The following is a 27341-nucleotide window of genomic DNA, read 5'->3' on the forward strand; positions in this document are numbered from 1 at the left end:
TTGGTTGAGTTTTTTTTTTTTTTTACATGAATAATGAGCTTAATAACTGATGGAAACCAAACCAAAAAAAAGCTATAAATCAAAATTACACTTAGGAGTTGAAAGTGTTAACAACTCAAATGGCCACCATAAAGGTGCAGCACAAAATGTTCAACATTAAAACATTATATTTCAAATTACAAAGAAGAATCATCCAGTTGTTATTTGAAGCCCTGAATTTGTGTCTTTAATAAATTATATTTATGACACATTATATGTAGTTTTTGGACTTATTACTATATTCCGCTTCTAAAATGAACGTACTAGAAATGCACCTTTAGGAGGAACCAAAAAGCACTCAAATACAGCCAGATTTTATTTCCCATATATAAAATTTAGGGATGCATGATATAATCGGCCCCCTATCGGTATCGGCCTGTATCGGCCTTAAAACTGAATATCGGACATCGGCCACCCCACCAATATTTAACCCGATATTTGATCAGCTTCTGAGTTTCTAAAGTCTTAAAAAAAATAATAAAAGTACTACTTTTTCTTCTTCCTCAAAAACTTCTTTTTTACAGACTTAAAAACTTCTAAAGACGAGGGAAAAAATATTGATACATTAAAATATCAGAATATCTTCATATGCTGATATATTGCCATTTAAAAACACCATATCAATCTCTTTTACTAATGAAATATTGCTATGTCATCGTTAAGCTACAAAATCCCCCGAAAATTCACAAAATTGCCATATTTTTATATGTTGATATATTGACGCGGCATCGATCTATTTTACTAACAAAATCTCACAAGAATTTGCAAAATATCACGAGAGTTTGTAACAGAACGATGAAATTTCACAAATTTTGAAAGTAAAATAGATCGATACCGCGCTTTTAAAAATCAATTTGATAGCAGCATATGAAAATATATTTGAGTATATTATTTATTATAAGTGTCAGAAATGGATAACAAAACTGCTATTTTCAATGACTACTTATTTTTGTCCAGCTTTAACATCAGTATCGATATCGCTTATAGGCTACATAAGTTTTAAAATATCGGCATATCGGATATCGGCCAAAATCCCAATATCGTGCATCCCTAATAAAATTAATAAATAAAAATAAGCTAATGCAAGTAACTTTAAGCTGTATTGTTTTTTTTTCAGAATATTGTACACTTTAGTCCAATGAGCTTGTCCAGTAACCCATTTAAACATTAATGATAAAATTAAAACATTTTAATCTTATTAAAATAACTTAAATATCCTCTCTAATAATAAAAACATTCTACAATAAATGCTGGGTTGATTGTGTGCGTTCAGGTAATAGATTGCAACTTGTGACAAAATTTAAACAGGGTAGTAGTTTACCATGTTTGCTGCTACTGGTTACATAACTGAACCAGGTGGGATACACTGTTGATCCAAATTAAGATGTTTGTTACTTTAATATACAGGAGTAGCTCCATGTACTTCCAAAAGGAGAAATTTCCTTACTTGCATAAATTTATTTGATCAAAAAAAACGGTTTCTAATGAAATTACAGAAGGAGCACGTATCATGTTTCATATGTAAATATAATCCTCAGGCACTTGCACACAATGATGACGATGAGTTGTTAATTATTTTGTTCCATATAATATTGTTTGACTTTTAGGTGTTATTTACAAAGTCAGGGAGAGCTAAATGAAGAAACAGTTCCAGGAAAAATAGCGATCTTATCTTACTGTAAACAATGTGCAGTAGAAATGCCTTCTACCACCATCTTAACCTGCTATCTATAAGCAATTTCCTTCACAAGCAGTGCAAAAAAATAACAAAAAGAACCTTGAGTGTAATATATCTGTCATCACAAATGACTCCAAATCAAAGCAAATGAAGTCAGTGAAGAGGTATAGAGTAAAACAATTTCCCCAAGGCACTAGTATATCGATGAACTATCCAGATCTGAAAGGATATTGTAAGAGGATAGCAAAACATAGAAATATTCCCAGGCATCAACATATACTCATGGGAGGCCCAAAAAACAAGAACCCAAAAGCCAAATCTTCTTTGTCAATAAACAGCTAAGCAAGGTATGGCATAAGCACAATAAAGGCTGTTGTGTTCATGTTGATTTGACAGTATGTGCTCAAAAAAACCCATAATAGTAGGTGCTAAAAACAAAAAAATGGCTGGTAATGATAAAGTCAACCAGGACTACACACCAGTTGGATAGATGCAAATTTTTGTAGTTGGGCTTATTATTGCTATCTTATTACAAGATACTGTGTCTGATAAGATAAGACAGACTTTGTTAATGTCACAGTCTCAATAGTCAAAAGAAGATACCAGAAGGAGGAAAAGGTGCATGGGGTGTATACAGTGCATCCACATATCTATATATATAACAGCTTAAGTCTTTTTTTTTTAACAGGAATATTTGTCTGTACTTGCATTTCAATACAAAAGTGGTTATTACTTTAACTACTGGCAAGGGTATCAGTTATCTTTGAAGGTCATCTACTGATTTCTAAATCATTAAGTCCAAAACTGCTTTGTGATTTTATTAATCCAAAAAACTTTGTTTGCCTATCTTTAAGGTCATTCTAAGAAAAATACAAACCAACTTTACAATGAAGACTAATTTCAACAGCGTCAATACAAGGCAAGAAAACCAGTCACTGTCCCTTTCATGTCTTGTCCTAGGACTTGGTTTAACCACAAAACAAAAAACGAACTTTCAGTTACCTTGAAAGTCTTATATAAATCTTTCCACCAGACCAGTATCGACTGGCCACTCCTCCCACTGCTGCTGTGTATTATTTAGCCACCCAGTGTGGGAGCAGGGCCGCTGTACTTTTTATCTCATAGTTACTGCAGGCTCATTAAAAAGGTGAAACTGTTACATGTTTTAAAGCGATTTTACTGAAGCAGAAGATGTTCCATCAAGATTGTTGCAGTCAGAATTAAAAATTTATATTCACCAAACACCAATGGATATTTTACTATTTAATTTAAAATGATCAGCAACTTCCCTCTACAAAGTATCCAAAAGTCTTAAATACAACAAAAAGGAAATAATTTATATAATGTTGCCTTGAAAACTGCCTTAATGACAGGGCAAAGTATTTAATTCTTATCATGGTGCGTGCCACCTTTAAATCACCTTCTAAACTTATCTTTTAAACTCTTAAAAAAAAAACAAAAAATAAAGTCCTAAAATGCCGCTCTGGCCTTTTTTTTTCCCCAAACCAAATTATAATCATCTAAGCCTTACTGGGTTATTTTGGTTCTATTTAACCTCTTAAATTAAAGTGCTATAAACACAGGTTCCAAATGAAGCCACAAAATGTAAACACATGGAGGACCAATACTAACAGAAACAGAATGAGATATAGTTCCCCCAATTGAAAAAAAAATATGTTAAGAAAAAAAAATACAGAGAGGGGCATAAAATGTGACTAATGCAAAGAGGTATAAACATAAATAGTGTAAATAGTGCTTCAGCATGATCCAGGATGTAACCCTTGAAGGTGCAATTACACAGAACACACTGCTTTACAGGCACACACCCCGCTCAATTTCCAACCAGTTACTTCGTAAGGTTACAATTTACACTAAAGTATTTCTAACCAAAACTGCATCATCATGCTTGATGCTGCACAAATCATCTTCTCTGCAACGTCGACTTTTTCCCAAGCGGATCCCTGTGAAGGTTTTATGACTAAATCTTCTCAAAGAAACAATGTGCCTCTGTGTGAGCAAACAGGGTTACTTCTGGCTACTAATTAATTAGAGGATTAGCTAGTTGACTGAAGATAGGCTTTTTTACATGCAGTTGACATCCCACGATTTATTCATCCAGTCTGCCCAGCATGCACTCTGGAAGGCCCCAAAGGGGTAAGGGAGGACCTTAAATCGTCAAAATGTCACTTTAATTCCAGACAAACATGCTGATAAGGCTTTTGTGGCTTCACAGTTCTCCGACAACTGCCTCATGGCGAGCTTGTGTAAGCTGCTGAGCTAGACTGCAATGAGAGCTGCTTATCATGCTCCAGTGGGAGGCAGACAGGAGAGCTAGATTCAACACCTCAGATTTCCATCCCAATATCACGACTGCCCGGCACAGATAGTGACTCCACTAAGAGAAAACATCTCACTAAAATGCCTCTGCATTAGAGAGTCAACCAAAAAAATAAAAACAAAATATATGTTTGTTTATTTATTTAATAACTACAAGAGACCTTTATACTTTTTTTTTCTTGGAAAAAGATTTTAACAAAATACTTCCTGCTAATAATAAGCCCCTTTTCCATCAGCTCCACTATGCCTGCCTCTATTCTTCCAAACTAATTTTCAAATGTTTCCATTCCTGTTTTTTCAGTATCATTTCTGGCTTTTTTTAGCCTTCTTTGTCTCTGATCTTTCCAACTCCTGAGTTGGGATGAAAGAAATTTGGTACAGCTCCTGAAAAGGCAATAATGCAAATGTTGAAAAATTGGTGGGATGGAGCAGTAAAGCCAGGCCAAGTGCAGCTGACAGAAAAGAGGCTTTAGAGATAAATGGGAAATTGGCTGCAGGTGACAAGTGTTTGACTTGATATGTAATCAGTCAGCATAGAAATAAATATCCAGTCAGTTTTTAATAACTGAGTCCCATATGACCACTACTACCGTAGGTTGCATTGACAACACACTATGGTCTGTTTAGAGAGGGAACATGATTGGAATATGTTGATAATTTCCTGGATCAGTCGGTCATAGAAAGCCTGTGATAAACAGTACATTTAAAAAAAAAATTAAACATGCATTGCTTTAAGGTTTCACTGTGTGCAAACTTTGAAACCCATGACGCACCGTTTTATGCTAGACTGAAAGGCTAACTGCTGTAGCAGAATATTAGACAGATCCAACAGACAGCAGTCCTTCAATCAATGGTCGGCTAGTTATGATTGTTAATGAACACATTATTAGAGTCAAAGTCTGAAGAGGGGGGAAGAAAAGATGAGGGAAAGCAGAAGCTAATAGAAGCATCCATGGCTGGGGGGAAACAAAGCAATAAAAGACTCAAGAGTTAAATATTCAGACTTAAGTGATAAGTCTGACAAGACAATCAGCCAAGCTCTGGGTCAGAAATTGCCTATAACCACAATAGATTTTTCTTTAAATAAAGCTGATAACTTAATTCTGATTTTACTAAAAGCCATGTTAAAAAAGAAACTTTATTTTTTATATGTCAACAAGAATCTGTGAATCATTAAGGCTGCAAGAGAGGGAGAGAGCTAGACTTTTACAATCAACAGTAAGCCGTAATAAAGGTCTCATATAAAGCTAAATTTGAAAATAAAAAATATTAACACTGAGAACCCCAGATCATGTTTTTCTAGAAGTGCAAAAATATGAATATAGAATTCCTCTCACAGTAGGCAGATAGCATTTACCAAAATGTTCCCTCCTCTGAATGAGCTCTATGGCTTTAGTTCATAGAGATAGCGGGTAGAAGCAAATATTGCATTAGATAAAGGCCATAGCTTCGCCCTTTGGGTGCTAGAGATGGCTAAGGACAGCTCATTTCCCCTAATGACATCAAAAAGGGTGTTCATTTCAAACATACAATTTTGAGCACAAATTAGCTAGGAGATGGAGAAGGGCAATGATAGAGGTGATATTTTTTTATTTGTGAACCTCATGCACAGGGTTCAGGACACACATGACTGTAAAAAGTGAATTTTACATAGTAGGGGACCTTTAATAGATGTGCCTAATGAATTGGGGATGTAGACTTACAGTTTCATCATTCCATTGACATTATTACAATGACGACACAACCAGGAAAAAATCCATAATTCATCATTGCTTGGCTACAATCCATCATTGTTGCTTAAAGTAGAACTAAATAACAGCAAAGGCTGTATACATTAATACTTTTTTGTTCTTTTCGCAATAGAAAATACTTCAAACAGCCAAAAACAGCTGTAAAATATGATTTTGGAGTATACAAACATAAATAAACTTTTGGTCTCATCAAAGGATTACAAATGGGATGTTTTTTTATCTGTGAATGATTCACCTTCGTGATTGCATGTCCCTCTTTGTTAGTGCTTTGACCTTTGTCATGGAAAGTGCTGGATTTAACAGTGATGTCAGTCTTAAAGAAATATCCCAATTAGAGTACACAACTGTAATAAGATGACTACCAATCGATGGGTAACCGTTTATGAAACGTCTGTCTCATGAAGCTGGAAAGTGCTGCTTTTACACTTATTACAAGTATAGGCTGCTGATGGCAAACTGCTAAAAATGCATCTTATTTTACTGTTTACAACTTTTTTTGACAAACTGGAATCATCTTTTTTTTTAATCATTGTGTCAAAGCACACTGTCCTACACATGTCTTTTGTGCTCTGGCTGGATTTTGGTAAAAAATAAAATATATTTATTTAACTGGTAATCTAAACTCTGGTGATTTTCATATAGTATAAGAATGGAAATCTTCTAGTCTTCCCCTTACAAAAATAACAAAACAGAAATGTATGATATACAAGTGTAAAGAAGGAGGTTTCTGAAATCCGAGTGTCAGTCCCTGAAGCATTGTGGTACCTTTTGGATTATTTGCATAAGAGAAAAGTCTGATTTTAATGGACCTTCTGAGCAGTATAGTGAACCACTGAATTTATTTCAATAGCATAAAACTCATTTTTGAGTGTATACATTTTATTATTTTCTAAATTTACTTTAGGTTTGTTTATAATTTTGAGTGAACAACTGTAGTATAAAAAGGTTAAACTAACAAGACATTGCTTACAAAAAAAATTGAGACAGAAAATTGGCTTTTTTGCTAAGCTGATTTAAGTGACATTGGTAAGAATAGAAGTACAATACTGACAGAAAAAAAATACTTTTCTAATCTATACATCTAGCTGTCAAGGAACAACCGTTCTGTGCAGTTTTTTGGAGCCAGATGGACTATAAATTCATTACTCAGTCCCTCTAAGACACTAGTCTGTACAGACATGGCTGGCACACAATGCACAGTAGGCCTCTGTTCACAGTCCTAGACAGTCACTCCAATATCAGCCTCTGACTGAGCTATAGAAACACCCTGCACTGTACAATAAGTGTCAACACTGAAGCATTTGGTTATCAGTATCCCACAAGGTTGCTGCAGACATTGCAGATGCTTATTATCAGCAAAAGGGAGTAATTACTATAGGGAAACAATTTTTGGCCAACTATCACAAACTGATGAGATCAGTGTCGAATGTAAGATCTTCATCTACCCCCAAGAGTCAATATGTGCAATTGTATTTGAGATGTAAAGCTATTTCAGGAACAAAAGCAAAAAATAAAAGAAACAAATATATTACATTCTCAAAAATTACATATCTATAAGGTCATGTGTTCTATGTTTCTTAATCTCTGAAGTCTTTGAGGCAGTCATTAATGGAGCATGAGGCAAATATTGGTCAGATGAAACTTCTCGGCCTTGCTTGTTTGCCATTAAAAGGTACACTATGCAACCGGTGTTGATTTTCCAGCGAGGCTCCCCCCAGAGGGCGAAAGTAAAAGTGCACTGTCGTAAATATGCACAGCTGTTCTCCTGGTTTCTCCGTCAAGCCAGGCGCGGTTGTTTTGAGCTTAGCAGACAGGCGAACGCAACAAATGACCAATGCTGCGTTCACACCGCAGCTGGCGCGACAGAAGCAGCGAGTTTACATGCAAAGTCAATGGTTGACGCGCGTCAAGGCGCAGCAAAAGGTCCCGCACGGAGAGAGACACAGCGCTGATGATCAGAGGCTATGATCTCTCCTCTTAAACAGTTTATTGACGCCTAAATTAACTTAAAATGCAGAAATCTGCCGGCAGAATATGCAGTTTGGATTATTTAGATGAAAAACACCTACCAGCTGCCGCGGTGAACCGCGAGGAGGCGACCCGGCCAGAGGCTGCTGATGAAGGGATTCCTACTGTCGGCGCACCGCTGGTATGTGGGGGTCTGAGCGCCTCCGACAGAAAAAATATTGAAGGCAGGATAATAATCTGAATGAACTGATTGCACTGATTACATTTTCAGGTGTATTTTCTCACTTAAACACATATTAAAACTACTTTATTCCCACTGATCACAGCAAATATAGCTGCAAGGCAGAGAAAGGATAGTGAAGCTCCGCCCAACGCACGTCAGACACACTTTTGCACCGCGCAGCCAGAGCAGCAAAGCTGCTTCAGCCGCGCGTCAGAACTAACTGGTACAAGCAGCAAAAATGAAGCAGCAGACGTGATTTTGCTGCTTTTGCTGCGTGAACGTAGCATAACTGCACAAAGATCGCCACTGTGCTAGCAACGAGAATGCTTTTAACTGGGGGCGTGTAGCAGTTCTCGCCGTAAAGCAAGACTGACTCTCGCGAGACTTCTGAGCCTGTGGGTGCAGGTCGGTGCTCCTGCAATTGCAAGTGCGGTATTTCCCCCACAGACCACCAGGGCGGCCGAGAATACCTTTGTTCAACCTGAAATGACTCATTTAATCATCCAAAACGATATGGAACACATTAATTAACTGAAAAATGTTGCATAGTGTACCTTTACTTGATTTTAAATATAAACATTATTTATAACTGTTTAATAACATCCTTGAACCCCAGTCGACTCACACTGAGCCTGGTTCTGCTGGAGGTTTCTTCCTGATGAAAGGGAGTTTTTCCTCTCCACTGTCGCTACAAGCATGCTTAGTGTAAGGGATTGCATTTGAGTCAATGCAATCAACTGGTTTTCCTTAGAAAACTTTTAATCAATTTGACTGTATGATCTGGTTGAACTGTAAAGTTGAGATGACCTGTGTTGTGAATTGGCACTATATAAATAAACTGAATTGAATTACCAGCATTACATTGCTTATTTTAAGATTCAATGGCTGATAACTTAATAGGTATTCCGCTTAAGCGCAAACAATATTTTAATGTTTTTTTTTTGTTATCTAAAACCATTGTTAGAAGTACACTCTTTATCTTAAGACTCTGAAGACGGTGTTGTATTGTCAAATATATCATATGCCATTTTTAAAAACCGAGGAACAACTACAATGGAAAGCTACGACGAAAGGTTAATCAAGGAGGTTCACCAGAACCTGTTATTCTTCGATGTCTAGCAACTCTTGATCCATCTCCGTTACCGTGATATCTTGCAGATGCGCCATTGTTGTTTTGGAAGATAAACACTCCCGCCGACACAGCCGAAGTTCTCATGACCATCCGTCAAAGTTCTCGTATATGCTGTGCATCCCTAGAAATTCCAGACCGACAGTGTAGAAGCATACCAGCAAAACTGGTTCGCGACCAGACCCAAGCGACATTTGATGTGTGAGGTTGCAGAAGTATAATCTGCCCTTTAGTCACACAAAGGGTTGTCAGAAAAATGCATTCAGCTGGAGCAACAGCTGAAGCACCTTGTGTTAAGGGGGGCCTTCACAGAAATGCAACTTTTCAGCACTACATTGCTCTCTTCTATCCTGTCTTTGCAACTAAATTTTCAGTAGCCAAAGGGTTTGAACAGGAGCGTTAGCCCAGGTGTGAAACACATCCGTTTGATCATTTGCTCATTGGCATTCACCTTTATTCCAGCTGCAGGGAAGTATGCCTCAAAGGGTCAACCGACTACAAAAAAAAAAAAAAAAAAAGACGATAAAAAGGTCTCAACTAAATACAGGGTAAACTATAAACACTCCTTCATAAACTGGCATTTACAATCTCACAAACAAGAAAAGAGTGATATTAAAATCAGACAGCCATATCAGAGTAATAAACAAAGTTATTTTATTGGTTATGTAGTAAATCATCAACCTATTTTCAATCAGAAAATGTAATAAGCGACACCATCTCTTAAACTTTTAGTGCTATGAGATTAATTCTTTAAGAACTCCACTTTTTATTTTATATTAACAGCTGCAGATTCATTATTTTTTTCTGTATATTAATAAAAACATGCAGCAGAAGGACCAACTAATCAACCAACTCTGAGGAAAGAAATTTGGTCTTGTCATCTCAAATAAGTTGCACATTAATGGATAAGAAACTGCCAGATGGCCTAGAGCTCGAGAGTGCAACTACGGAATTTGTTCAGTCATTCCTTTTTTTTACCTGGCTGCAGTCCTGAATATTTTTCTGTATGAACAGGTTGCATACATAAAGAGTAATAGGCTAGTTGAGCACCCAGCTTCCTCTTGAAAATTAGACTTGCTTAGCTCGCAGCAAAGACGTGTACCTCTGAGGCATACCAGTCTGGTCTGGTTTGCAACCCCTCTATTTAATGGACTAGGCATATTGTTGTTGAGGATATAACTCCCTACATAATAAGGCCTACTTTCAGAAGCGATTTGAGGAGCGTTTGTATTTTGTCAAAATCATCAATATGATGTACACAAGGGTCTACCCCATGCATATTTCTTTAAATTGGTGGCAGTAAGGGGTCTTTGGGTTCTAAACCCTCCCCTGGACCTAATGTGAAGCTTATTGGTTCACCCTGTGCAAGGATGGGTTGTCTTTGGTACTGTGGGGCTAACTGGTCTTTTTAATTCTGCAATATTTGTCTAGAAACTAAGTGATGCCCTAATAAGTTAAATAGTGGCTATTGCAGCTGATTTTTTCCAACATGCCTGCATACACTTCAACTATTATAGCCCCACTTTCAGATAAATACACTACTCACTCAAACACAAGCAACGCAACAAGTCATGCTGTCCTCCCGTGACTAGGCACCAGTGTTAATTTCGTCAACCATGAAGATGACGAAAATATTTCGTCAACGCCCCCTTCTTCCTGTGACAATAACGAGACGATAACGGACAAAAATTGTTTCCAGAAAATATAAAAATGACGAAAATAATTTTTGACGAGACTAAGACGAAATTTACGATCTATTGACAAATGGACATTAAGAAATGTAATTGTTTATGATTAATTTGTAATTGTTAATATAAGTGTTTCTTGAGCTGTTTGTCCCTACACAGCACCTGTCCCACAGTGCCGTGCAGCACTCAGTCAGCTGTAGCATAGCTCAACTTCGCAGTCATTACGGATACCGGTGTGCGATTTGGTAAACAACGCCTGGATGTATGGAGCCATTTCATTTACAACACGAAGGAAAACACCGGAGGAAGGACGCCACCAAAGGGTCTGCGGCTTCAAAATGGCAGGGAAGAACACAGCGAATCTCAAGCGACATCTGAGGTCCCAACACACTGCTATATGAAGAAGGTAATGAACGGGTGGGCCTGTAGTGGTGGGAATGGGTGTGTTAGACCGTGCACGGGTGCATGCATGTGAATGTATATGTGTGTGCGCGGGCGCGCATGCATGTGGCTATGTGTGTGTGTGTGTGTGTGTGTGTGTGTGCCTTCTTTGGTTTGTATCTGTCAGTCTCTCTGTCATAGAAGAAAGATTTTCTACTGATACACTGGATATTAATTGTTTAAATTTCTTCCTCCCAACTAGATTCCTGACACAGTGACACCACAGCCAAATCAGAGGTTGGGGAAGGAAGGGAAGTGTGTTGCAGAGATACACCCCCACCCCTGACTCCAAACAGCAGAAAGCCCTGGAGAAGTCAATGGCAAAGTGGATTGGGCGTTCTGGCCTGCCTGCAAGGACCATTGAGGATGAAGACTATGTGGATATGATGAAACAAGCCAACAAAAGGTTCAATGTGTACAGTGGGATATATGTTAAAAAGAGAATCAGTGTGTGAAGTTCTATTCTGCACAGTGTTATATAAATAAAATGGAGAAAAAGAGAAGAAGTGTGTGGTGAAGTTTTATTCTGTACAGTGTGATATATATGTTTAAAAAAGCAGTGTGTGGAGAAGTTCTATAATTTACAGTGTTGACTAAAATGACAAAAATGACTAAAATTTGACTAAGACTAAAATTGATTTTCGTCATTTAGACTAAGACAAAAACTAAATCGGGAAGGCAATGACTAAATATGACTAAGACTAAAATAGATTGTTGTCATTGTGACTAAGACTAAGATTACATTTAAAAAAGCTGACTAAATTAACAATCTATTTTGAAATTACATCTGTGTCTTTCTACAGAAATGGATCATAAGCACAACAAAAATTAAAAAAAACATCAAGGAGGGGGCAGAGAAGCTGAGTTCCCCTAAGTTGGTGCCACAAAATGTAACAAAATTATGAATATATTTGGAGCAACAGGTGTGCCAGCGGGAGCAGAGCAGTCAACATCAGAGGCTGAAACACCCTATTAAGTGAATCGAGATGATAAACAGAAGCAGTAACAGAGGAGGGAGGATTTGGAAGAGGAGAGACATGACCCAGTGGGGACAGATAAAGAAGGAGGCCAGAATAGCTCCCAACAGCTTGTTAAGAAGTAGCCAAAGAGGTTAGAAGTAGCAGATTGAATTAAGGACTAAGAATACCTTAATTTTTCTCACGAGGAAAGAACTTCAACATTACAGTAGCATTGGAAGTGGTTAGGGATTAAGCACTGGCATGAAGTAATAAAGAATAGTTTTCTAGCTTACTGCTATAAGAAGACAAAATGTGTCTGGAGTATGACCAACATAATGTAAGAGACGGATGTTTCATGTAGGAAGGGTATAAGCTCTGTTGGTCTTTGTTTTCAATTACAGATATGACCAGGGATGGAGTAAGTAGACAAGAATGGTGATCAAGTAAGAGCAGCATAACAACCAGTTTTACTAAAGTAAAACTAGGCAGTCAAGAACCAAGAAATTACTTAAGGAAAAAAAAAAAAAATCTGTTCAATAAAAAAGTAGCAAATCAGAAATTTTAAAGTCTTAAATAATTAATTAAGTTCAGGCAGAACTAATTCCTTTCCATAAAAAAAAAGGAAAACTTGAATGTGACAAAGATATATTCCCAGCAGTGGAAGGCCGATCGCAGTGAAATATCCACTACCCGGTCACCATCTATTGCAGACCTCAACTCATGGCATACACACAATACTGCTATCACAATGTCACCATGCAATAAGAGTAATATCAGAGTTGATATAGAAATAAACAAATGTATTCCAAAAATTCACCAAGCATGGCAATGTAACGTCCTAGTCTAATTCTAATATTCCCAATATATGAAGTCTCATTGCAGTAGACATCCACACCTGACATGGACAACAGTGCCCAAGATGGTGAAGTACAGAAAATAAGGGCAAGTAAATGTGGTTACACCACAGTATTTACCACTGTTACTGCCATAGCAGGGTTTTTTTCTAAACCAAGCCCTGCATTTGTTCCTTTAATGAACACAAGGAACAGTTGCTCATTTAAGCAATTAACTTTCTAAGTTCATCCTGGGTATGGCACAAAGGAAACAGGTTTTTCTTCATGTTTTTCTTTAGCTTACAGCAGCAGCTGAAATCTTCAGCACAAATAATCCCTTTTTTCAAATCATTTGAATTCGACTTGAAAACTGCTGTAATCATCTTACAAACAATACTCTCATTCCTAACTCGACATTTTTCCATAAAAAAAATAAATAAAAAAATAAAAATAAAAAAACACGTCATAGAGTTTCTAGCATAAACACTTTTCCGGGCCTCTGAGGAAGTTGAAATTGTGGAACTGATTGTGGCGATCCCTGTATAGGGCTTAAGCCTGTCATACCTTGACGATTTAGCCAGCGTATGCCTGATGTACGAAAACGCTGGCATAAGTTGGACAAGTTATGGGTCAGCTTTGGAAAAGTTATGAGCAAGCAGAAGCACGCTGGCACACGTCAACATACAGCAAGTACGTTTGCCAGCATATGCTAATACGTGGGCTAGGGCTGGGCGATAATTCAATAACGATATATATAGATCGATAGACGTGTGGTGCAATAGAAAAAAAGAGGGTCGATAAAAGTTCGATAAAAAAAGAAACGCAGTTTTCCTTCCTTCTCATTGTAGCCTAGCATGTAGGTTTATGCTAGTCACTGCTTCCTCCCAACCAATCACAATCGCGGACCCAGGCACGCCGTCACCAAGCGCCGCCCTCTCAAACCACAACATAGAGCACATGAAGATGTCGCAGCAAGGAGAGGCGGAGGAAATTGTTTCAAAGAAGGGTTTTTGTAGTTCGGCAGTCTGGCAGTATTTTGGTCATGGCAAGTCGGACCAAAAACAAACCACAGTCATCTGTAAAATGTGTAGGGAACCAGTGAAAACTAAGTCTGATAACGGAACCAACTTTTTTTTTTTTTTTATCATCTCAGCCGCTCACAGCCGCAGGAGTACGAGCTGTGTAGGCCCCGACGCGGCTCTCCTCCGAGGAATCTTCTGGAAATATATATATATTTTCAGTTCTGGGCAGTTTCCCACGTAGTTCTAACAATTGAGATAAAAATGCTGAGGGGCGAGACACTTCAAAGTAATAACTCAGGTTAAAACAGGAAACGGGGGCGGCGGCGGCGGTGGGGGGGCATTTATTTATTTGTTATATTTATTTTGGTCACTTTTCTGGTCAATTTTGTTTATTCTTTGTCAGTATTTAATAACATAACCCAGGTCTCTTAAGTTATTTTTCTTTAAAACAATTCTGTTATGGTTAAAAAAGTTGGTTAAAGAAAGATTTAATTCAAAGTCTGTGTTTTTTATTAAAATTAAATCATTTAGCAATATTATAAAAAGTCCAGGCAGAGCTGCACATAAAATATGGTTTCAAATCTTTTCAATAATTATCAATATCGATCAATATGCATTTTTTTTTTATCGATAAGCTTTTTTTCTATATCGCCCAGCCCTAACGTGGGCCATAAGTTACTTAATTTTTTTAATATAAATTAAGTGTAAGTTAGTTATAAGTCATGGTGTCTAGCTTTTCCAAAACCTATAAGTAATGTGTGCATAACTGATGCATAACTTATGAAGAACTTATCTCCAACGCATGTTAGAAACTCCAACGTGTTTCTAACTTACTGCTACTGTTTAATGGCGTATTTGCAGCATTTTTTGGTAAAAAAAAAAAAGGGGGTTCATAGGAGGAAACCATCAATACTCCTCCAGGCTGCATCCTCATCATAGGGTGAGTGAGAAGGTAAGTGTGATGGATCCTACCTACGTTTATGCCATGACACTAAATCTGCTGTGACAGCAAACCCTTTTTCTTTCTTCTTTTTATTTATTTATGTATTCTTTTTTTTTTTTTTTTTTTTGGCGGGTGGTAAACAGCAGCTAGGTTAATACCAAGATCAAAGAAATCTTTTTATGCTGACAGGGCGCCTGTAGGCGCACTGCTGCTTACCTCAGGACACTGGCTTGTGACAGTTCATGGCCATATGCTGCCATGCGTTATGCACAAGTTAGGCTGTCCTTGGACATAAGTTCTGGACTCATTATGAATACTCTATATCTACACCCAAAATTGAAAAAAAAAATACATGGAAAGTTCAGTGTGTGCCAGCGTTCTAGAAGATTCTGGGACGTCAGACATACGCTGGCTAAATCGTCAAGTCACAGGGGCTGTATTTGTTAAAGGAAAAATCCGTTCAACAAGAAATAATCAATGGATCACTATCTATACCTAAAACTAATACATTTGCAATGATTTAATGAATGTAGGGTTAATCAGTAAAAAAAATTTAAATAATTTTTGTCGCGATCACCTGCCTGGGAGCAGCCATTTATGCCCAAATATAGTAACACCTCACTCCTGACATCTTCCGGCAGTGACGTCACGGTGCGGTAAGCCTAGCACCATTCTCCCCGCTTTACAAAAAAAAAAAAATCAGAGGGAACTATTATACACACCTGCAATCAACAAAGTGACAATGCCCACGTGCATGGCAGTTGGATGTTGCAATGCATAGGGTAAAAGTGAAAAAAACAATTTTTTTATTTCACCTTTATGATTCATGATCTACTAATTCGTCATTGGATTGCCAACTTGAAGAGAGAGGATTGGCAATCAAACTTCTGGCCACAGAAAAAACTCATATGTAGCCAAAATTTCAAAAAAGAATGTTTTCAAGATGACTTTGATAATAGTGCGTTGTGACAAACAGCAGATCGAGCATTGGGACTTGCTCAACATCTGATACTGCACCGTTCTTTGACAAACATGGATGCCTCAAGTAAAGCACATTCAAATGAAAATTACTCTTGATTAAAAACACTTATCATTTATTGAACAGCATGTAATAGTTTTACATTTAATGTACTTTCCAAAGTTTGAATTCTGAATATGACTGGACTTTTCCTTTAATGTTTAAGTGAAATGACAAAAATGTATCTTTTCAGGATATAATTCAGTAAATGACGTTATAAAGGATGGCCTAAAATTCTGTTGCACCCAAATGGGTTATGGTAGACTCAAGCCTGAGTTACTGTAAAAAAAATAAAAAAAAGTATTCAAAAGGGGTTAGCTAGTTAGTACAAGAGCATCACAACACTAGCTGTTAAATATAGCGGGATAACTCAAGCTATCCATCAATTGAGGTGAGACTCTTGTTTTTACAACTTTCAAAAAAAAAAAAAACTAAAAATGCAAACAGAATCTGCTTCTACTGGGTTTTCCAGAGTCCAACACTTCATTGTACATCTATGATTCATCCAGATAGATGCTAGCGGGACTACAAGGTCCTGGTGGCAGATGATGACACTGCTACTTGTTCCGGATATAGTTGGCCACTACAGCGGTAAAAATACCCAACAGAAGGAAGGTTCCCAAGCAAAAAGGGGAGTGAGGCAGTGAGTCGATTAAAGATTTCAGGAGAGCAGAAGTGCAATTATGGCTGTGTGCCAACCACAAAGCTTTAGAATACCCATGCACATCATGGCACCCATAGGAGAAAGAATCATGAAGGACTATAAAACATACATGAACAGTGCTGTGAGAATAATGACAGGCATTCCAAGAGCAGAAATACTGGAATAAACCACATTTTAAGTTATTCGATTCTTACATCAAAGCATTTCTGGGAAAAGGACATGACTTATCAATAAGCTTTTCAAACTCTGCAAGTGTAACAGAAAGTAAGTTAAGAGAAGTAATAGTTCTGAGGAAACAGTTGGGCAATCAGAAAGCAAACAAGCCATAACATTTCATGTTTTTTTGTCCATAAGGCTGCTGCTTCAAAAAGACTGATAATTGATATTAAACTGTTGTTTGAGTAAAATTTTGATATTTTTAACAAGGTTCTTAAAATTTTTGGTAAAGTGTGGAATGCAAGTTATTAGTTTTCAGGTCTGGATTAGTGTGGAAAAATAACACCCTAAAGGTGGGTTTTATAAAAGCAAATCTATCCAAAAAAGTTTACCTGTAGTTACCTCTAAAAAGTAATTATGGTTTAACAGTTTTCTGTTGCAGAGTTGCAAAATTAGGGAAAAAATACTGTTCATATTCTGCTACTTTCTATTGTATCTAAGTATAAAAAATTTATGCCAATAAAAATGAATTAAGATGCAGTGTTTGTAATGTGAGGCTATATATAAAGGGTAACAGCAGCTTGATGTAGTTTCAGAAGTTATGAACTTACCAATTTGATGGCCACATATTCATTAGTATAGAGGTTTTTGCCCAGCCTCAGCTCTCCAAAGTTACCACAGCCAATTTTTTTGCCCACACGAAAGTTTGGGCCAACCATAAGAACTCCAGAATTGGTCCCTGTACCCCTGCCGCCATGTCCAGTCCTGCTGGTCGTCGTCTTTGACATCTTTTTTCCTTCCTCTGCCTCTCCTTTGCCCCCTCTCTTATCAAAATCCATAAGCTTATGATACCCTGGCCTCTCCACGGTTATTTTCCAGCCATGAAAACCATAGACACTCCAATAACAATAGTGGAGGATACTTTAGAGGGAGACAAATATTGCAGCAAAGAGGAGAGGAGTCGCTGTTAAAAAAAATCTTGGCCAAGACAGCAGGTCAAGTTGCCCGTGTCTCACTCATACAGCTCGTCCCTTTTTGTTTTGCAGAGTGTGTTGGATATTAACAGGGGGCTCCCCTCTTGTAGTTGTCTTGACTCCAGGATCAGAGCAGAATTTCCATGGCCTGTGAAAAACGCTGGTTTCACTACGCTCTTCCCGTTGAGGCGCACACAACACTAATCAGTAAAAGCCCTCCAAAGCGCAGCTACAGCTTCCACAAGGCCACTTGGGAACGTCATTTGGAGCGCCTCCTTCCTTCTGGTCACCCTTCATTCACACAATGGAGACTCTCCATGTTGCAGGGCTACACCTGGAGGCAACCCAAACGTTGAAGGAACAGCAACACTGGGAACAGTTCGGACTGTCGTCACTTTATCTGCAAAAATAAAAAACATACCAATCAGTTTAGAGAAAAAGACAATGTTTTTAAAAGCCTGTAACTGCAATCCTCATCATTAGTCACAAATTAACCAAATCACTTAAACTTTATTTTGATTTAAAGGCATAAATCTTCCTAGACTTATGGCACCTTCACAAACTAAACATATTCCATTAACCTAGAAAGCAAGATTGTTTGAAACTGCATATATTCAGATCAGGTTGACAAATGTTTTTCACCTTTTAGTTACTGTATAAAATTAAGTGTGAACTATAACATGCCTGCATTCTCAGATAGGGTTGATAAACAAGAATTAGAACTAGAACTAGCATTCCAGCTCCTGGAATCCTTCAAATTTTTATTTCCACTGAGGTTTTGTTTTTTCTTTTCTTTTGCCGTTTTGCAAAAAAAAAAAAAATCCTTTTACTTCAAATATCAAATTATGCCGACTATGGGTGCTTTGTACTTCTGCTGAAATACGATATTAGTGCTTACTGGTGCAAAGAAAATTCAATACAAAAAAAAAGAAAAGGGAAAAAAAATCAATATGAGCAGAAATATTCCACTGAAGATTAGACAGAATTATTGTACAATTAAAACCTATTGGGTAAAATTCCACACAGTGTGTAAAGCTAACAGATTAAATGTTCACATGATAGACTAACATCTGGATAAAAAACATTTTTAGTCTGATCCAGTCAATGGGTAGTTTTGAAAGCATGTTTGTCCTCTGACTAGCACAAAAATAAGAGAAATTAGATACTCCAAATTTGTGTGAAGGACCATGTTTGGGAGAAAAAAACCTTTTATAAGATAATTGAAGTATTTGATAGGAAATATCAACATGAAGCAAAAACAACATTGATATTAAGCTCAACAATCTTTTTTCTAAATTTTTGTGAACAAGAGTGTCCAGATGCTTCTGAATAACATCATCAACTAGATCCTCATTCTCGATTATCCAAGATGCTTATGCTGATAAAGAAGGCAGGTAATGCACGCAATAGCTACAGCCAGCTACTCTTCTATAAAGAAAGGCACTTACACAGATCAATGACTGCTGTAATGCCTAATTTGGACATAATTTGCATCATCGGAAAGCATCCTGCTGGATGTATTCGGATACTGTCTAGTCAATGGATAATTCAATTCAATTCAGTTTATTTATATAGCGCCAAATTCACAACACATGTCATCTCAAGGCACTTTACAGTTCAACCAGATCATACAGTCAAATTGATACAAAGTTTTCTATCTAAGGAAAACCAGTTGATTGCATTGACTCATTGACTCAAATACAATCCCTCACACTAAGCATGCTTGTAGCGACAGTGGAGAGGAAAAACTCCCTTTTAACAGGAAGAAACCTCCAGCAGAACCAGGCTCAGTGTGAGCGGCCATCTGCTGAGGCCGACTGGGGTTCAAGGAGACAGAAGCAGAGATACAAAAAGCAGCTGTAAAAGGCAGCCCCGTCCAGGAAACACACAGCCAGGCAGACGAGCTCCAAGGCAGCTCCCATGCCAGAGGACGAAGAGAGCACATCCACTCAGTTACATATAGCAGAAAAAAGTAAAGCCCTTCAACAAACAACAAAACCGTTTTTCAGAAGACCGGCAAACAAGTTAGATTACTGTTGATGAATCAGATTTGACACCTTATCTTGGAATTTGTTTTATCCATTCACAACAGGCAATAGACATTATAATTACCATGGCTAGTGACGCTTGAAATGTTTTAAGAATTCTATTAGTGAACTATTCAAATTTATCCAAGGCAAACCTGCATGCTTAAAGGTTAACAGTTATTTATTGCTGCAGTTTGCACACCTGGGAAACAGAAACAAAAAACTCATACCCATGCATGCCATCAGTCATTAATCTAAGTGTTCCTTGTTGTGCAACAAATGACTGATGCTTGCAGAAGGAAGTAAGATGAAAATGCCCAACCTGGTCACAAGATTATTGATAACAGGATAAAAAGACACGTATACAATACATATCTGATAAGAAAATGTGATTACAGGTGCTGGTCATAAAATTAGAATATCATGAAAAAGTAGATTGATTTCAGTAATTCCATTTAAAAAGTGAAACTTGTATATTATATTCATACATTACATACAAACTCATATATTTCAGATGTTTATTTTGTTTAATTTTGATGATTACAAATGACAACAAATGAAAATCTCAAATTCATCATATCAGAAAATTAGAATATTACTGAAGACCAATAAAAACAAAGGATTTATAGAAATGTTGGCCAACTGAAAAGTATGAACATGAAAAGTATGAGCATGTACAGCACTCAGTATTTAGTTGGGCCTCCTTTGGCCTGTATTACTGCAGCAATGCGGCGTGGCATGGAGTCGATCAGTCTGTGGCACTGCTCAGGTGTTATGATAGCCCAGGTTGCTCTAATAGTGGCTTTTAGCTCTTCTGAATTGTTGGGTCTGGTGTATTGCATCTTCTTCTTCACAATACCCCATAGATTTTCTATGGGGTTAAGGTCAGGAGAGTTTGCTGGCCAATTAAGAACAGGGATACCATGGTCCTTCAACCAGGTACTGGTAGCTTTGGCACTGTGTGCAGGTGCCAAGTCCTGTTGGAAAATGAAATCTGCATCTCCAAAAAGTTGGTCAGCTGCAGGAAGCATGAAGTGCTCTAAAACTTCCTGGTATGTGGCTGCGTTGACCCTGGACCTCAGAAAACACAATGGACCAACACCAGCAGATGACATGGCACCCCAAACCATCACTGACTGTGGAAACTTTACACTGGACTTCAAGCAACGTGGATGAAGTGCCTCTCTTCTTTTCCTCCAGACTCTGGGACCTTGATTTCCAAAGGAAATGCAAAATTTACTTTCATCAGAGAACATGACTTTGGACCACTCACCAGCAGTCCAGTCCTGTTTCTCTTTAGCCCAGGCAAGACGCTTCTGACGCTGTCTGTGGTTCAAGAGTGGCTTGACACAAGGAATGCGACAGCAGAAACCCATGTCTTTCATACGTCTGTGTGTGGTGGTTCTTGAAGCACTCACTCCAGCTGCAGTCCACTCTTTGTGAATCTCCCCCACATTTTTGAAGGGGTTTTGTTTCACAATCCTCTCCAGGGTGCGGTTATCTCTCTTGCTTGTACACTTTTTTCGACCACATCTTTTCCTTCCCTTCGCCTCTCTATTAATGTGCTTGGACACTGAGCTCTGTGAACAGCCAGCCTCTTTAGCGATGACCTTTTGTGTCTTGCCCTCCTTGTGCAAGGTGTCGATGGTCGTCTTTTGGACAACTGTCAAGTCAGCAGTCTTCCCCATGATTGTGTAGCTTATAGAACTAGACTGAAAGACCATTTAAAGGCTTTTGCAGGTGGTTTGAGTTCATTAGCTGATTAGAGTGTGGCACCAGGGGCCATCAATTTTGAACCTTTTCACAATATTCTAATTTTCTGATATGATGAATTTGAGATTTTCATTTGTAATCATCAAAATTAAACAAAATAAACATCTGAAATATATGAGTTTGTATGTAATGTATGAATATAATATACAAGTTTCACTTTTTAAATGGAATTACTGAAATCAATCTACTTTTTCATGATATTCTAATTTTATGACCAGCACCTGTAAACTAGTTTATAGGAGCCCTGCAATTTATAATTTTGCGAGTCCTAAATAATTGTAACCACTGAAACCCCGCAATTTATTATTTCACACAGCACACAGCTTTTATGAGGGGATTTTATAAATGAATGAGTAAATTACTTGTGACATCATGAAAGCAATGAAATTAGCTTGAAATGAAAAATGGAGTATGTAAGCTAATTTATATGACCAAATTGAAAATAAATTACTCTTTTTGCACCATGGTATTCCTCAGAGAGAACCATGGAGAAGCCTTCTAGGTTAGCTCCATTAGAATAGCTTATTGAAACAATACTCATAATTGTTTTTATATATAAATATATGTTTAATCATTTGCACATTTTTGCCTCCACAAGTATAGAAATAATCTCAAAAGAGGAAGGCTATTTTAACCACAGCTTCTGGTTTATGTTTCTCATGTCAAAGACTGGTGTATTACCAGCAATAGCCTAGCATTGATACCTGTCTGCATTGATGTAGGAATAAAGAAAGTGCAAACTATTGTTTGTTGAATCTGTAATAAACTATTTTTTCAAAGTAAGAGGTTTTTAAATCACTTAATCTGTACAGCACACACCTAGAGCCTGAAACTACTACACACTGGGCAAAGCTAGTCTAAAATTTAGATCTAAAAAGGAAAGAATTACTTGGTTGACGATACTAATGGCTTCAAAACAGCACAGCAACTGTTAAGAGTCAAAATGGAAGCTATATCTAGGGTTTGTATTTTTTTTTTCTCTTTTATTTCTGTAATACTTACAGCTCGAAAAAATTTAAATAAAGCAAGCTCATACCTCAAGATGTGCAGAGATTACAGACACAGTAGGGGGGTTTATTGCGGGTTTTTTTTAAGCCAATCAAACGGATTTGACACAAATTAGCTGCAAGTTAAATATTTTCAGTGATTAAAAAAGACAGATACAACTATGGTACCCATTTCTAGTGTGCAGTGTTTCTAGTTTCTTCATTGAATTGCATGCTTGTTTTTGTTTTGTTTTTCAGACAATTAATGTCACTAAAACTCTTTCAAATGTTTTTATGCCGTTGATTTTTTTTTGTGTATGCAGCATATACGTCTTTTTAATCAAACTGAATAAAACGTTTTTCTGAGGGTTTATCCCCGGCATTTGAATTGTACAAATACAATCTCGCCCTAAAGTCATCAAGATTTAAGATATTCTGGTTTCTCAAATTTAGTTTCTTTTTTCTGAAAATCATTAATAAGACCTCTCCTAACTGACATTTGCTTATTTGAGGAAAAAGTGATTTGAATGAAGAAAATTATGATTATTTTTGCAAGGATTTCTACATTTTAATGTACTTTAAAATGCAGCTGCTGTTTCCTTTAATAATCATTCACATTTATTTGTTTTGAAGTATAGTTGTTTTGAAAAAAGAAATGCCAACAAATGTGGTATTAGTTTGAATACAAGCAGAGAGGAACTACTTTGTACAAAACAGTAAGCAGAGCAGAAGACCAAGATTTTCTTTTGAACGGCACTTGTATTGAATATACTACATTCAGCAACAGCAGCCTTAATTTCAGTTCCTTGAATGGAAATAATACTACTGGCTAGGGGTGTAAATCACATCCATCATGGCGATTCGATTCAGTATCGATTTCCTGACCCAACGATTCGATTATTTTCGATACTTAAGAATACACCACGATTCGATTCGATTAATCGGTTAATTTTTTTTTTATTACTATTATTTTTTTTTTTTACACCTTACAGGCTAAACAAAGTTTCAAGTTTGAAATAAATCAATGAAAGCTGTAATATCATTATGCATTTTCTTTAGAAACAACAGCAAATAACAGAAGTAGAAAAGTTGCATCAAAAAATACTGCAAAAATACTGCACAATATCAGTGTAATGAGTTCAATGCAATACATCGGCTCCAGAGAAACTGTCCAACATATTTTTTTTAGAATGTAATAAATATATTCAGGAAAGAGAGATGTTGTGTAGAGAGTTAGACAGGAATAAAAATAAACTAGATATAAGGGAATTGTTTCAAAGGTCATCTGGGGATGTAGTTTTTGGTAGTATTTTTAATTTTCTAAGAAGAACGTTTGTCTGGTCCATACTCCATTCTGGAAGGTGGCGGTAATGCACCTATAAGTTGTTTGCCAACCGCCATTAAAAAAAAGAAGAAGAAGAAGGCTCCAGAGTGTTGCGTCACCGCCCCCTTGAGAGACGCTCTGCTGCACCTCTCCCAGATTGTAGCTGACTGCAAACAGTGCATCAGACAGGAGGTCGGCTTGTTTTGTTTTTATGACCGAAATTGCGGAAAAAAACTCGTGAAGTTTGACCCGCTAGAAGAGCGAGGTGCGCGAGAACGCTGGGACGCTTTTTCCAGCTGAATCTCCGCTCTTTTTGCCCTCATGTCCCTTCGTCGTCGGACTAAACTCGCCCCCACTTCCTCATCGCCTCGGCCGTATCTAGACCCACAGCGTGTAGCCCAGACCACGCTTCAATACTGAGCATAATTTAAAAATGTCTGTGTGAAGCTTGCTGCAACAAACTGCTGTAAGAGTATAACCAGGAAGCGCGGTAGGAGGGCAAAATAGGTTTAGCGCCACCGCAGCACGGGAGGATTACGCCCAGGAGCAAATGGATAAAAATAGACCGGAGGGGAAAAAAAAAACATTAATCGATTATCTTGCGGACGTGTCGATGCATCGGATCGTCGGCTTTTGGATCGATGCATCGATACAAAACGATTATTATTTACACCCCTACTACTGGCTGTGCCAAACGGTCAAAAAATGCTTTGCAATTGCAAGATGGGAGTTAAAAGAATCCCTATAGATTGTTAAAAAAAAAGGAATAGCATTAATTTCAACTTGGTTAATATCCACAGGTCATGAGGTTATACCCATTGGTGCCTAAAAGACAAAATAACAACATAGAGCATTAGTAATTGTTTAAAAGTACCTGTACCTGTATACTAAAATAGTTATTTGACACTTGAGCACATGGCTTTATGACCTAATCGAAACAATAGCATAATGTTAAAAAGCTGAAAAGACTGGTATTAGAGTTTACAAGCCAAAAGATCATTTCTAAACCCTTTAATACTGTCATGCTTACTGACTAAAAATAAAATAGTAAAGAAAGAAGAGATTGAAAATAAAAAGGGGAGATTTCATCTTTTTATAATAACCCAAGATTACTATATGGCTGAATGAATAAATATGTAATGTTGGTTAGGGTAGATCATTACAGGACCCCTAATTTCTTATATCTCCACATTCCAGAGTTGTATTTTTAGTGTTCCTCCAGAGTCACCTATAAGTTCAATTTAAGTAAGATAGAAGAAAAAGATGGATGGTAGGGGTGTAAATAATAATCGTTTTGTCCACAAGAGTATCGATTCATGTTTTGTTTTTGCAGTCTATTTTTATCCATTTTCTCCAGGACTTCATTCTGACTCCCGTGCTGTGGTGGCGCTAAACCTATTTTGACCCTTCTACCTCGCATTATTATTTTTCAGTGAATGACATATTCATAGGCCTAGGTGGAGTACAACTTTGCTTCTTCTGTTATTTGCTGCTGTTTTTCCAAATAAAATGCATAACGATATTACAGCTTTCATTGACTTATTTAAAAGTTGAATCACTGTCTAGCCTGTAAGGTTAAAAAAAATAAATGAACCAATTAATCTAATTGAATCATATCGTTGTGTATTCTTGAGTATCGAAAATAATCGAATCGTTGGGTCAGGAAATGGATACTGAATCGAATCGCCATGATGGGTGTGATTTACACCCCTAATGGATGGATGGGTGAATGCATGGATTTCTCAAATCAAGTTACATATTGTTCTTTAGCTGTACAGTAGCTCACTGTATACTCTAAACTCTGAAAAGGTAGAGCACTTTAATGACATTTACTAAAAAGGCTAATGTCTATGATTAAAAATAAAAATTACTTAATAAAAATCCACATTTTGTAATTGATTTCGGTTTGAATATGGGTTTGAAGTGTTCCAATGTAAACTACAAAAAGTAAAATACCCCCAGCATTGTCAAATGCAACACAAGATTCCCAAATAGTCTACCTGCATACGATACTTTGGTACCAAGTGAAGATAATTCCAATGACCTGAAATGAAATTTGTTTTGTCATACAAACCTTTACATCTGCTATCACACCTACTGGCCTTCAGGCGTATGTAGATGGAAGCTAATGGCTAACAGGCTTCCGAAGCGATTTTAACAGCTGTCCTTCAGCGTTAGCTTCGGATAATCCCAAAATGTACTTTGAACACTTCTCGATACCATGTTTAAAACTCAGTTATTACAGTAATCTATGTGAAAATGTAAGCAAAACAACTAAAGAGAAGCGAAAAGCTAGCGTTAACCACGGACAAGGCCAGATAGTACGAGGCTAAACAGTTAGCTTAAAATCGCTCTGTTACTAATTTCTAGGTACGAAATTGTAGCCTTCGACTTAATTTTTCGAAAGCAATTCCCGGTTATTGTGATAATATGGTTAGTTTCCGAGTTTCATATAATTTCCAACACACGATTAGGCTAAGAGAGCTAGCAACCAATAAACACCGTCAAATTTGGCCCAAATATCTGATAAAAAAAATTTTTAAAAAAGGGTAACATTTTCTGTTAGCAACGCAGTTAAAAACAACAGACAAAAAACATGCAGTTTACATAACAGTAACCAAATTGAAAAAGTAAAAGCAATAGGGAGCATAAAATATTCATTGACTGATATACCTAATGCTACCAAGCTAGTTCGTTAATGCTTTATAACTGACAAAAACATCCCAAATGACGCCGCGAGGAGTACTATCCCCTTAAGAAACACTCATACTAAAGATATTTAATCTAAATCACCCAAATATGTCGTGTTTCAGGTTAAACTTCGGTTACGGTTCTTACCCTAAGCACTACCGGGCAACTCCTTAATCCAGCCAGCCGAAACTGCTCAGCGAGCGGCGCAGCCTGGATCTCACAGACATTTAGCAAACTAGCTCACCGAACGAAACGGTTAAAAACGAAACACTGTCACCAACTGTCTCCCCCTTTAACGAATCAACTTTAGTCGTTAAAATACAGCGTGTTACCTTGTAATGTTCAGCTATCGAAACCCAGTCGAAATCATGGTTCTTCGATCGTTGGCTTCTTTCCCGTGTAGCTCCTCTTGTCCCCAAGTTGCTATGATTGCACAGCGATGAAGTTGGTGTCTGATTCTGTCCTTGCGAATCGGCACACCGTTAAAGGGATAGTGCACACATTTTAAAACTAATCAGGCAGAAGTTTCTATAAAACAGCCAAATTACTTTAGATTTAGCTTGTGTCAACTTTGATACTTTTTCTTTTTCTTATTATTTGTTGTGAATCTCAAAATGAAATGTAATCTTATTTTTATTATTGTTCAACTCTTTTTGCATTATCCATTCCATGAGATGTGTGATCATGGGCGGTTCTAGACAGGGGCCAGTGCCCCTG

General features: G+C 37.3%; 1 protein-coding gene across 4 annotated transcripts in view; it reads right to left on the minus strand.

Annotated features, from left to right (window-relative positions):
* The window catches only part of LOC119784518 (casein kinase I), a 52074-nt gene extending 24999 nt beyond the window's left edge, over positions 1 to 27075 (minus strand). For all 4 annotated transcript variants that reach the window (XM_038286630.1, XM_038286616.1, XM_038286623.1 and 1 more), the window contains exons 1-2: positions 26957 to 27075; positions 17461 to 18223 (exon numbers count right to left, since the gene is read on the minus strand). In XM_038286630.1, coding sequence (XP_038142558.1) covers positions 17461 to 17688 — 228 coding nt within the window. In that variant the 5' untranslated portion in view covers positions 17689 to 18223; positions 26957 to 27075. The remainder of the gene's footprint in view (positions 1 to 17460; positions 18224 to 26956) is intronic.
* Between the last annotated feature and the right edge of the window lie 266 nt (positions 27076 to 27341).

This window comes from Cyprinodon tularosa, unplaced genomic scaffold (genome assembly GCF_016077235.1).
Source record: "Cyprinodon tularosa strain WSP-4 unplaced genomic scaffold, ASM1607723v1 ctg106, whole genome shotgun sequence".
NCBI lineage: Eukaryota > Metazoa > Chordata > Actinopteri > Cyprinodontiformes > Cyprinodontidae > Cyprinodon > Cyprinodon tularosa.